Source organism: Tinamus guttatus, unplaced genomic scaffold (genome assembly GCF_059628265.1).
Source record: "Tinamus guttatus ecotype Peru unplaced genomic scaffold, ASM5962826v1 Tinamus_guttatus_pri_ptg000601l, whole genome shotgun sequence".
NCBI classification, from domain to species: Eukaryota; Metazoa; Chordata; class Aves; order Tinamiformes; family Tinamidae; genus Tinamus; species Tinamus guttatus.
The window spans coordinates 5,157,302-5,171,058 of record NW_028289135.1 but is presented as its reverse complement, the minus strand read 5'-3'; the positions used below and the strand labels follow the sequence as shown (position 1 = coordinate 5,171,058).

General features: G+C 39.4%; 1 protein-coding gene across 1 annotated transcript in view; it reads right to left on the bottom strand.

The window, feature by feature from the left end:
- LOC104578267 (T-box transcription factor T) overlaps positions 1-13,757 on the bottom strand; it is a 56,266-nt gene that overhangs the window by 23,973 nt on the left and 18,536 nt on the right. The window contains exons 5-7 of the mRNA XM_088534832.1: positions 8,269-8,355; positions 6,843-6,981; positions 5,577-5,677 (exon numbers count right to left, since the gene is read on the bottom strand). Of these exons, the coding sequence (XP_088390958.1) occupies positions 5,577-5,677; positions 6,843-6,981; positions 8,269-8,355 (327 nt within the window). The remainder of the gene's footprint in view (positions 1-5,576; positions 5,678-6,842; positions 6,982-8,268; positions 8,356-13,757) is intronic.

Genomic DNA, 13,757 nt, shown 5'->3' with positions numbered 1-13,757 from the left:
ATAGTGATTTTACCCAAATGAAAAAAAATCTTATCTCTTATCTTTGTAGAATAGGAACAAGGACTTTAAGGAAAGTGAAACAGCACTAATGCTTATAAATGTTTGTATACAAGCACTGAAGAACACAAGCAAATCTTAATAAAGAGGTTACACATACGTATCTAATCGTGGCGGGCAGGAATATAAAACCAGGAAACACCTCAGGCAATGTCTATGTAAAACCTACACTGATTGACTCTATCAGTTACAAAATGCAGATATATTTAAATTAATACCAGTTTGTGAGCAGACAAGATCTTTGATTGAGAGCCAGGCGAATTTCATGGAGAAAAATGAAAGCTTTTGGTCATGATTCTCCAAAGATTTGCATCCGGCTGCCTATCTAAATGCTGGTTTTGCACAGGTACAATGTGATTGCCATGGAATTGCTCATTATTGTAACCACTCATAACTATAACTGTAAATAGAAATATATTCCTAAGATGCCAAGCACTAGAAAAATCTGAAAGAACACCGAAGCTCATGTCTATGTGCTATTTTTCCTCTCCTGTTTTTCCTTCTCCATCTTAGAACATTTTTCAGATGTCACAAACTAGGCACGGAAAAATAAGCCACTTCATTTCAACCAACCTCTTTAAATTCTTAGCCTGAACTTTTCTTTCATATAGTGTCACTCTTCAAAAAATATCTTGACAATGCTATATTTTCTCTTGTTGTCGTTCTACCCATATAGTTGTCTGAAAAGATGGGTTTTAAAATTCATTTTCAAATGGCCCTTTCCTCTTTTCATACTATAAAAGGCTGCCCTTCCATTTCTCAGCTTTATTTTTCTCTCACGTATTTGTGAGCAATCACTTCTGCTTCAGTCAAGCTTATAGTAACAAGCACTGAGCCAAGATATATTTGTCTTGGGTCATGCAAACAGGGCCCATGTGGCCTACCTTTAGACTGGGGCAGGATGAAAGGGCCACCAGGCCTCCTCACGGTTTGGTGACATCTCCACTAATCCTCCCTTCGTTTGGAAACAATTACAAAAAGTCACCTGAAAGTGTCTACAAACAAGCTCTCTCTCCAAAAACCAAGAGAGGACTTTACTTCCAGCATTCACTATTGGTTTTCTGCTGTCACTTCCACTGGTGGGAATTCAGAGAGCTTTCACCTAGAGAAATGATTTAGGACTTAGTCCAATAAGAGCATAATTTGGCTTCTTAGTTGCTAATCCAAACTAGACAATAGCTCATTCATGATCAGTGGTACACAGAAAAACAAATTATTCATATAAGATTTTTGGTTTTTCTTAGAGAAACACAACTGATGCTTCTGTGATTTCACTTTTACTCTCTTCATGGTGTAAAATTCACCTTTCTTTCATGTTGCCTTTTTTTGGTCAGATCCACATTGAGGACAAAAGTTAACCTAAATCATTCTAAAGGCTGAAGCTGGTAGCTAAATCCTACAGCAGCCCTGTTCATTTTGGTAAAATTCATACCTTATAGAATAAACAAATAAACCAACCAGAAAGGAAATTTAAGCATGGACAAAATTATAGTTTATAGAAACAACATGTAACCTGACAGCAACACCAGACAGATACAAATTTAAAGCTTAAAATCTACTTTAATGGCAATCACCTCCAAGTAACTTTCCTAAACACCTACACAATAACATAAGGCAGGCCAGACCCCACTGGTCCGTGTAAAACTGTCATTAATCTCAGCAGTTCGGGACAGATTATTCATCGTTTCAGCATGAAGAGAGTCGCTTTCAGACATAAAAAAAGAAAAAGAAGAGTGAAATGTACTTACCCAGGCCCTTTTCCAGACTACAGCCAAACAATACTTTTCAAATATTTTCAAATATACATGTGTAATGGGTCAAAGACAAGAAGGCAACAGCAAAGACCTAACAAGTCCTACATTCCAAGGCTAAAGCCTATCCAGAACTCACGTAACTGATCAGTTATTCGCCAGCCATGGCATGCTGCTGCTCACGGAGAGCACTGTGACTGAGACTACAACAGAGTCCACGAGAGGAAAACAGGTGCTTGCAGCTCTACTCAGGGGAGGCAGAGATGATACCAGGGTAGAGGGCAGATAGCCAGACAAGGTGACAGGGCATCCTTGCCTTTCCAACGCCTGCAGACACCCACTTTGCAGTAGCTGAGGCAGCGCTTGGCCCTGGAATGCCCTGGCAGTGGGGTGGCTCGAGCAGAGGTGCAGGCAGCCGCACAGGCGAGGGGTGGCATTCTCCTCGCCAGGTGCCACCACAGAGGTGATCCTGCTGTGGGGAGGGGGTGTAAGCAGCACACAACTGCTGCGCAGTCCTGACACTTCTTTCTAGCTCTGAAAGTGCGATGGGGAAGGCCTGGCACTAGAGGGAAGGTAGTAGCAAGGTGAGTTGTCAGTGTCACAGCTGACAACAGCAAATGACGAGTGTGAACTACTGGGAGAGCTTTAGTCCTTCCCTGTCCCTTCCCTCTGCACCAGGCACACTGACACCTGACAGCCATCTACCACACTCAGTTTAACAGAGGGGACTTGCATGACGCCGGGGATACTGGGGCTTCAACTTGTAGAGTACACACAGCACATTCCTCTCTTGTCTAACTGGGAGGAATGGGGTTGGGTCTTAAGCATGGGCAAGAGGCTGAAGCCCTCTAATCAAAAAGGACCACTCATCATACCACATGAGCCAGCTCCTTTTGCCCTCGCATTGTAGACCACTTTCGAAGTCCTTTTAGCTAAATCCCTTAGCTAAAATCTAGTTGCCACTCACATCCTTAGCAAATGTGCTGCCTTAACCGCAGCAGAGGAAAACCAACCAAGTGAAGCTTGCAAGGAAATGACTGGCTGTGAGTAGGACCCTCTTCTGTGTAGAGATGGTGGTATCTCACCAGCTTCAGGATGCTCTGAGACTGCTACCATTCTGTGGGAGAAAAACTGGGAAGCTTCTTCGTTTCAGTAAACATAAATGTTACAGAAAAGCAATCACAATTGCTAATTTTGATACTATCACCTAGATAATAGTGATTGGTGATACATCAGAAATTGGGATAGAGGGAAAAAGTTATTCTGATGAGCAGTAATTACAGTGAGGGATTTCAGTTCTTTTTTGTTCTGAGAACAAAAGTTGTTATCATGTAAGAAGGTCAAATATTGTCTCATGTCATGCAGACAGAGATATTTTAAAGTTGAAATCAAAAGCAACTAAAGATGGTTAAAGTTCTCTCTCAAAACCTTTCCTAATCTATACTTTTTCTTCTCACACAAATCAGATAAATTTGTTTGCAGGAAAATTAATTTCTGTCTTGTGTTCTTTCCCATACCTCCTCATTGGAATCAGGAAAAAAAAAACAAAAGACAGAAAAGGAAAAGAAATAGTGAGAGTCAGAGATGCAAATCTCAGCTTCACTTACCATAAAATGACCTTAGCAGATCATATATACTAGCTCTCAGTTTCCTCATTTACAAAACTACTTTACCTTACAGGAACATTGCCAAAATTCACCAATGGTGACTCCTTCAATGTTGTCCAGGTTAAAAGTAATCTACAAACTGTCTGTGTATTTAAAAGTAAAGCTTCAAGCTCTGTTATCAAATATAGACGATAAAACTCTTGATTACGTATTCTGCAACTCCTATACCAAAAGCATATAACCTTTCACGTCTTTCAAACTGTTCATTGTCTAGATTACAATTTGGTAACTAGGCTCTAAACTTGTAGTATGCTTTAAGTAGGAAAAATGGCAAATATGGAGTAAATTATATACCCTAATCAGATAAATTCAAGCACAGGACGACTGTTTATCTGCATCAAAGAAAAAAAAATAATGTAAGATTACAGCATTTAATTTGGCAGGAAGAGGCTGAAGCTCACCACATTTTTCATTCCTGTAGTAAGAGCATTTTATTTTTGTCTGTTCCAATATAGATTAGTTTACTGTGTCTAACATGTGAAATACCTTTTGGACAGAACTGACTTTATTAGAGTAAAAAGATAGATGGTTGGAACCACTGAGTTCATATTCATAAGACCATGTTTGACTTCTCTCCAGAGCATGCAATACCTATGAAAAGAATGCAAACTGCAAATTTAATTCTCAGGTATCCTCAGCAGCTTGACAGACCAGCCCAAGAAATACTGCTAAGTCTAGCAGATTGGAAGAGCGATGTGTTCATTGCATGGAGGTGTGAAGAACGCAGCCCACCCCAGCTCATCTCACAGGGCGCAGCTGGTGAACTGTACACAAAGAGGGGAAACAAGTGGGTTGGGGGCAGGGGTGGGTGAGAAGGGGCCTGAGATAAAATTAGATATATTTTTGCCTTCCTTCATACCCTGCTGCTGTGTTAGCCATCTTTCTTTGCCAGATTATTTGAAAAGCATTCTCTACCCAAACCGTTTTCTGTGAACAGTGGGATCAAACTCTCCAGTCACTATAACTGGACCTAGGAGTACCAGTGAGCTTCCCAAAGACTCCACACATCGCTCATCACTCTCCCTTAAATATGCTCTTTTTGCAACACCAGGTCTTAGACGGTTTGTGCGGAAGGTCTTATCTAAACAATTAACACTAAGTAAAGGCACCCATGCTACTAAAGCTTCTTCCCAACATTTATACCCTTTACTTCTCAGCATCACTCCTCTTTGAATTATACCCCCTCTCTGCCTGAAGGCCACCTAGTTTTTGTGTGGAGGATAGAAAATCTGGGTACTTTCTCAAAGGCTCTTTACTTCTTTACCTTTATTTCCTTCTGACAGCAGCAGCATGTTGCTGAATCTGAAACAGACTTTTCTACTCTGAAAGCACTAACTGAGTGTTAATTAATAATTTTTCTCTCTAACTCTTGACAGTTCCTCCCCTTCCCACCGTAAGGCAGTGTTATTTTTGCGGTATAAAGCTGGATCACTCTCAAATCAAATAAAATAAAAGGATAATATTAGGCTACCAGAAGAAAATATGGGACTATTAGCTCTTGTTCTCCACAACCAGGTAATTACAAATAACCAAGAGCCAAATGCGACATTGACCTCTTTCTGCTCATCCAGCATGATCTGGTACAACTCTCGGCTGACAAAACTGGTGCCTGTAATAACTCCAGGGGAGGCTCAGGGGAAGGCAGATGAGCAAGTTTATAAGTCCGTATTGGAAATAGTCAACAGTCAACTCATAATAGTTAGGCCTGAAGGGAGTGCAAGGAACGACCCCATCGCTATCAGGTGCAATAGTCTCACAAAACCCCAGTGAAGCTATAACTTCAAATGTTGATATGTTGATAGCAAAAATGTTGATATATTGGCAATTCTTTTTTTTTTTTCAGGGAACATATATCAATGAAAGAATTTGGGGCCATATAAGCCACAGCTTTATCTGAAGCAGAGGGTCTTTGGCACAGACTGAGCAGACCCTGTGAGGCACTGGGTGACCAGCCAGAGCAGACTGGCCCACAGCACCTGCTTCCACTCTTCTCCTGTACCAAGCAAAGCTTAGATGCAAGAGAAGCGGCCTCAGATGCCTTAATCTCAGCCGAATAGCATTGTTTGAAGTGTTTTGTTTAACTATAACAAAAATTGCTTACTTTTTTCAGTTTCTCATGTTTCCGACTTCGAAAAACATCAGTTGGCTCTGCTGTATCAGTTCTTAGACAGGTACGGGGAGGCAAACGTTTGGAAGCAATCACTGTAAAGTAAAAACAAAATCATAAACATAACCAAAACCTCATTGCCATTTTGTTATGGGAATAAAAATGGTCTAGATATAACAGAGTTTTCTAACTTGAGTACTTAGATTTTAGATTGGCATTTATCACCTGTTTTTTAATTTCTTAATATCATAGTACTCAGATTTGTATAAAACAAGAGACACTTCATATTACAAACAGAATACAAGCACAGAGTAACCTATGCTCTAGGTCTACTGATGGAGATTGAGACATTTCTAAATAAATCAAGAGTCTCCGTCAGTTCCTGATCTTTGCCTTTAAATCACTGATCTGACAGTCTTGATTCAACAGGCAAGTTCAAGTTAATGGAATAGGCACAGTGAACATAGTACATCTTTGCAGGATGATGGTATAAATCAAGACACAAAGCAACATACAACTGTAAAATAAATAGGGAAATGGTTAAGAGAGGGTCACTGTAACAAGGACTGAGAATGCAGTGTACATATTTCAATGACTTTATGAAGATCAGAATGAGATCTTCCAAACCCGCCTGGATGCTATCCCGTGCCACGTGCTCTAGGTGTCCCTGCGGTAGCAGGGCGGATGGACTAGATGATCTTTAGAAGTCCCTTCCAGCCTCAACCATTCTGTGAGTCTGAGTAAGTGACATTTAAATGATCACAACGACAACAAATCAAGGTATACCTTATCCTAATCCAGTAAAGATTATTATACTTAATAACCATTTTAATAATGTATTATATGACTCATGAAAAAGCTTTTTCAAAATACACATTATAAATATATACATAAAGGACAGGAAAGACAGGCTTTTAAGCGTAGAAGGCTGTAACCTGTTAAAATGAATATTACACCAGGGCATTTTCAGGATAGATATTAGGAATAATTTGTATATGGAAAGAGTAGTCAAGCACTGGAACAGGCTACCCAGGGACGTGGTGGATCACCATCCTTGACAGTGTTCAAGAAACGTGTAGATGAGGCACTCAGGGACATGGTTTAGCAAGAATGGTATTGAGAGGCTTACATTGGACTTGATGATGTTAAAGGTCTTTTCCGACCATATGATTCTATGAATACAACAGTATACATTTAAGCTAAAATAGTTAAGTTTGGGGGTTTAAATATTCAGGTGACCAAACATGTAAGAAACCCAACTCTTTGATTTGATGTCCTCAAGCTTTTCTTTGAGCTGTGAACTGCGACTGCTCTGGGGAATCAGTTTCCAAAAGTCTTCACAGTCCTGTTGGTTCTTTAAGACCCCCTGTCTGATTAGTTCATTCTGCAGTCCTATTATCTGGAAGACAGAGAAAATAAAAATTATTTAACAGTAAAAAAATAACTTGGTAAATGCTTGGAGATGTGTTAGAAATACACTGGGGAAAAATACCCTAATAGCTAAAATAGCTTCCCCTTTGTGATGGGGCAAAACCTGTTAACTCTCACCTCTAGTGTTTTTATTGTCTGTTTTGTGTTTTTTTTTTTTTTTTAATCAACATCTTCCTACAAAAGGGAAAGCGTTTTGGATACCTTTTTTATAGAAAAAAATGTCCCTTTCATGTCCCTTCCGGAATTACGAAAAAGGTGCCCATTTAGCTAGATGCACCCTATTTGAGGTCCACATGCAAAACAGAAATCTGCCTGGATGACTGTCAAGGGCAATGTTAGACCCACTTTCCCTCCCTTACTCTTCCACCCAGACAAGCATAGGGCAAATACTTAGATCTTGGCATCTAAATCCCAGTCTTCTATACTGGATGAAATTTCCTTCAGCTCTAAGTGATTCCTAGAATCAATGCCTGATTTAGGAGAGCTCTTTTTTCAAACACAGATATGCAGATTAAGAATCAGTTATTAAAGTGAGATATATGTATTTCTTCTCAGAAGTCTGAGTTGCTTTTTAAGGTTATGAAAATGAAACTTTCCCCAGCTCCACCTCTCCCAACCAAATAGAACAGTGTAGGAGAAACAAATGAGTCAAGATTATGGGATTAGGATGTTTTTACTAGTTCTAATTCTTTCTTGTAATGAGTGTACATGGTTATCCGCCACACACTCTTCAGTGTCCTAGTTAAAAATAGCAGTTTCACTGCTTTTCTCAGCAGGGAGGTGTTCACACCATGGCTGGCACTAACAGGCAGTCTCGTTAAGGAGACTAACGAAAGAAGGAGCAAAAGGTCTGAAGCACCAAGCTGGGGAGTTTTAGTCCCTTTGAATGAGAACAGAAGGGATATCAGTAATTGCTGCAGTAATTCTTTTTTTGAAAGGAAGTTTTGAGCAAGCAAGGTTACATTTTTTCTCATTTTTCACAGACCCTTCATGGATATTCCACAAAAAAATGAGAATTAACATTTTAAGAAAAAAGATATTTAATGAGAGACTGGTATATTTAATGCATTTTTAAATGTCTGATCATGCAAAGCCTTGTAGTAGACAAACACCTAGATACTCATAGTCTTAATGTTCATGATACTCATACTTAATTTTCTTGATTGTATAATTAATATAAGTTATAACAAATCTATCGGATAATTTCCCAATTTCAAAATCAACATCGAAAGCAAATGTAACTTTTGAAGCATACCAGGTAATTACAGGACTGAGGAATAGACTCGAGGTACTTAGCATCGTGAGACAATTTGCAGTATGGCACTTGGTGTCCACGGATACACTTAAAAGCAAAATAAAGTTTTGGTCAGTATTTTTTTTCCCCCCAGTAGCTGGGAAACAAAGCACAAAACAAATGACAAGTAAACATTCAGCCACAGGAAGCCATTAACAACAGTGGGCACCAATTAGGACCCAGCAGGTATTCTTTACACCGCCTGGTGCTCTAGCTCCTCCTCAAATACTTTGGCATAACACTCTCAAACTCAGTCTTAGGAAACAACAGGCTGTTTCATTTACTCAGCAATTTGTAGCCACATATTCCTGCTGATAGGCCCATAAACCTGTTTGTAGTCTTCTCCTGTTCCCCTTCAAGTTTGTGTCATTAGAAACTACAATTACTGTCTGCCCAAAGAGAATACTTTTCAGGAAAGAAAATAAAATTGAGATACTGTGATCCCTTTCCTTTTTGTCTCCTTCCTTTTCAACTTCTCTTCGGGAAGGGAATGCCAGACAATGGCTGATGTGAGGAAAACCAGCTCATGGAGAAAATATTTGGTAATTCTCAGGTTTTATACAGAAATATTATTCTTTCAAATAACAGATATTTTAAAAAGTGAGAAATGATAATATTCTTAAAATCAAGTTATGGTCTTAAATAATCAGTAAAATATATTCTATTGCAGCCAAACATACTTCATAAAATATATGTAAATTTAATATATCTCTATCCACTATATTTTCTATCTGCTGTCGAAAGAACCTCAAGGAATTATCCAAGCCTTTTAAAGTCACTCATGAATTTTGCTTCACATTGTCTCCTAGGGTAAAAGTACAAATAGATTCTTGTCTTTGCATCTCAATCCTGTAAAATTCAAAAAAATAAACAAAACCCTGGCTGCAGACTCCCAAAGTCAAATTTTGGTAATGATTTTTCCAACATTAAGAAGTACTTTCTTAGTGTTACACCACCGCAAAAATTAGAGAAAGGTCAGAATCCAGCCCAGAGAACTGAAGTGTTTTTTTAGCATGTGTCGTGATAACAAGGTAATATGGTGGAAAAATCCACCCAGCTCCACCAAATTGATCTCTTTCTCACTGCTCAGGTGATTCCACAGGCAACTCCTGCTTCCATCATTACTGCTAGATAAAAGTGAATCAAAACATTATGATCAGCTGAAGTCTGATGAAAATTTTCTGGATGCTTTTGGCATTAAAAGACAGCAAAAAAGTATGAAAGCAGACTGTGCTTGTGCTAACTGAGAGTTCCCCATGTAGGTTCAGACTCATGCATTTCAGACATGCCTTTTTCTTTTTACTTTTCCTGCCTTTCTCATCTTTATTTTCCCTGTCTCTGTTGTGCCAAGAAACCAAAGTGAGCATCAGCAGATTAGTGAGCGAGTTTCCAGTAGCACCTTATGCCAAATCTCCACTGGCTGTTTGCAAAGGCTGCTTAGTGGCTCCTCAGCTGGCTGCCTGCTGGCATTTCTACTGACACCTCTCACAGGAGTTCCCAGCTCCAGCTGCCAGAGCTGTTCACGCATGTGCAGTCCCTGCATGTGGCAGCCCCTCCACATGCACTGGAAATCACCTGCAGAAGCAGAATAAACTCTGCACCAGGCTCCCAGGACGCCTGGCTCACGGAACCAGCTACATGTTCTTGAGCCTTGTGAAGTGCAACTTAGTTGTGATGAACAGGCGCGCTGTATAGAAGCGACTCCTGCGTAGTGGCAGCCCAGAACTCAGCAAGGTCAAAACCCAGAATCGCCATGTGCATCCACGGCTCAGCCTGACTGTGCTCATGTCATGGAAAGCAGCCAGGGTGACACAGGACAGCTGGGCTCTCAGCAGTGCTTCCCTGCAGCTCAGCGCTTGGGGAAGAGCACCTAGCCACGGCGGTATGGAAATTCTGTGCCTGCCTGCTCCTCTCAACTTGGTGCAGGAACCAAGCACAGAAGAGTTTTTGCAGCACTGGTTTCTGTCATGCTGGAGGAGAGGAGCTCCGCATAACGGGAAATCAATATACTGAGACTTCAAAGGCATTGAGGTTCCCTGGAAATACATAAAAACTCCATACAGGGGGTACAGAAAGCCTAAAAAAATTGTCAATTTCCACAGACCTAGTGCTATCACAGAATTTAATAGAGGAAGCTGCTCATCTGCAGCTCCGTAACTCACACAGCTCCCCCTCCTTCCCAGCCAGATGAACATGGCTACGACAGAAGTGTAACAAATTTTCATAGCAAAGATTATATACCCTGGCTGAGACAAGCTCAGATCAGCCTGTCCAACCTACCAGGCATGCGGAAGTTTGACAAATTACAGGGACATTTACCCTGTTCCTCTTGGAAAAGGACTGCAGGACTGTGTTCATAGATACAGATTTCAGTCTGTCTTACTACTTTTCAGAAAGAAATTTAGAGATAAATTATATAACATTATATTATCAAGTACTGATAATTTACTGTACACCAGTCCACATACAAAGCTTAACACCAAAGACTGTATTATTTGTGCAATTATGTGTACATATATACATATACACATATATAAGCAAAGCTTTCAGCACTGAGAAAGTATCTCTGAACACCAGTTTATACACTGAGAACAAAGGAGGTCTATAATCTTCCAGGTCTATATCTGTAACTACCTAAAAGTCAGGTGACTGGTCAAAGCCAAGCAAGAGCGATAAGAGCCTCCAAATTGTAATTTATCCCATTCTAAAGTAGGTGACTAAAACGGGTGAGATGAATCACCCTGGCAATGCCATCAAGCCTGTGTGGGAGGAGGTGCCTTAGATGGGTAGCTTAGAAAGGATACTTAACTTCTAACAGCTAATGTTAAGAGGAATGCATGCTATGAGCCTAGGAAAAACTATATAGCTTTACAGTAGCTTCACAACAGCTTCACTTGCAAAAATTTCACATTACAGTTAAATTATATTTGAGTTTATGAAGAAGGTCAAACCTTAAACTCTCTAAGAAAAAAAGTCTTCTTCATAGAAGTTGTAGATCACTCTTTGACTCTATGACAGACAGATTTTTTGTTTCTAAATGAACATGGTTTGTGCAGTCAAATTCTGAGTGTTAAGGAATTATTTGTTGCAAGACTTAGCTTATTTTATTCAAATATCGGAAATAGAGACAGAAATACATTAAAAAAAAAAAAAAAAAAAAAAAGCTTAAGAGATTTTGTGGCAGACAGTTATCAAGCAAAGGACGGAGCCATCAGTGTTGGCCAAAAGAAAAGGCCAAAACATGTCATCACCCCAGAGAACAAATATGAAGCCTTACGAGCCATCTTGAGGCACAAACCCTCAATCTCCCTGCTCTACTTCATTCAACACCACAGAGACAATATATTTTTTCTAATCAGTTGTTCTTCGGTGGTGAACAAACACTTAGCAATGTGACCAAAGAGCACCTGATTTAAAGTAAATATAGACCTAAAAAAATCATCATAGTCTGATCTCTCAAAGAGTAACACATGAGTACACTCAAAGAGTACACAGGAGATTTGCCATTCAACACGTTGCTGTGGCTAGGGGAAAAGATTTAGACATTATCTGTCAGCACCATATTTAGTTTTTTAGCTGATAATAAGTAACTGTTACAACCACAACTGAAACCTCAGCCTACGCAGTATTTCAAATTATGTGTTCCTCTAAATGCAGCTATAATCCTGTCATGCTAATAATCCTACTGAAAAAAAATCAAAATGGTTGAGGTGAGGAGCAAAGAGCTTTCATTTTCTTGTCAGTTCATTACCATTTCACTCTATCTAATTCCTGGAGTTTTGTGCTGTCCTCCAGTAATTCAAGTACTGAGAAGGCTAGAGAGATGTAAAAGGGTTGTAAAACAGAAACGCAGAGAGACCCCACCGAGATCAACAGGGCACACTCCTGACCATAGCCTGCTGCACATACACAGACACAGAGCAACTCCAAGACTGAGTTCAGAAAAGCAATAAGCTTAAAGCATCAAAGTGTATATTTAAATGCCTTGCTTCAAGAGGACAATCTTTGTGTGGGTTCTCCTACAAAAACTGCAACCAACAGAGATAGAGATACTGCCAGGCACTCTGCCAGATCAAAATCTGCTCCCATCAGCAAGCTCTAGGCGAAAAGACAGGCTTGGGTCCTTACACCTAACAATTCAGCTTTCCCAACCATTCTCAACAACCTTTGAATTTTGCTTTTCTGAAAAATGAATCTGAGGGAAACTTCCCCAAATTCCCTGTCCTTTACTTCTACAGACTTATTCTTTTTTTTTTTTTTTTTTTTTTTTTTTTAATACAGACTACCGCTACTTGACCTGCAGTCTGTCTATTATTTCATTTGCTAGAAATGAACAGCTATCAAGATTAAAACCGAGCAAATGTTTGCTCACATATTAAATCATTACATACCTAAGGCAAAGATTTTTAAGACCTAAGAACAATTTTACAGACTACATCAATATAAGAAACCTCAAATATTTCACACCAACAAATGTGCACTGCAAGCACTTCAAAAGCAATGATATTAGCAGATGCTTGGTGCACATCTGGGGCCACATCAGCAAGCAGTGCAGCCCTCAGGATCTCTAATTCAGAGCATACTGTCCAAACAATGTAGTAATTTTGTACCAGTCTTTAGTCCACCCATCTAGGATGATATTAATGCACTAAAAGAGTCTTAGCATTTCTGAGGAATAACAAAAAGGGGGTTGATGGTGAAGGAAACACCTCTACTGAGTAATTTTAACTTGAGCTTTAACTTACATAGTTAACCTTTAAACATGTTAATATATCTCAAGCATTTCCAGTGAAAACTAGGGAGATAAAGATGATTAAAAACTTCTTTGTGTAACTGTGGCACTGATTTAAATGTGTTTATCCTCTTTTCCATCACTGTTCACTTTATCCACTTCATACCTAAAACACCCTGTGGCTCCCCATATGCATGCAGACACTCCTGCCAATTAACATGGTTTTAATCTGGCACATACAAACCTTTTCAAAAGAACTGAACTACTCAGGTCTAAAATTATGCTTTGCTATGTAGCTGGATCCTGGTCCAAACAAAAATATTTATTCTGATATTTAAATTCATTTTCAGATTATTCTGATTAGCATTATATTCATATATATATTATATCCACATATATCCATATTCACTGTGGAAGATAATTTTAAAAAAAACTTGAGATAGTGGATGAACAGAAAACTTAAGTAGGTGTTTCTTTTTAGACTTCAAGGTCCCAGTTATACATCCCCAAGGCTACAGGTATCTGAACATTTTGTATGGGTAGGCTTAGGCAGAGGGAGCCTGTATTTTTTTAGTCACCTATGTACTTATTTGACATTAACGTACAGCGGGAAACAGTGATGGGAAATCCCAAAGCAATAATGTGAAAGCAACTCCCATAAAAAGCAGCATTAGCATGGTTTTACAAATCTGAATGACGACTTAGTAATTGGATCCAG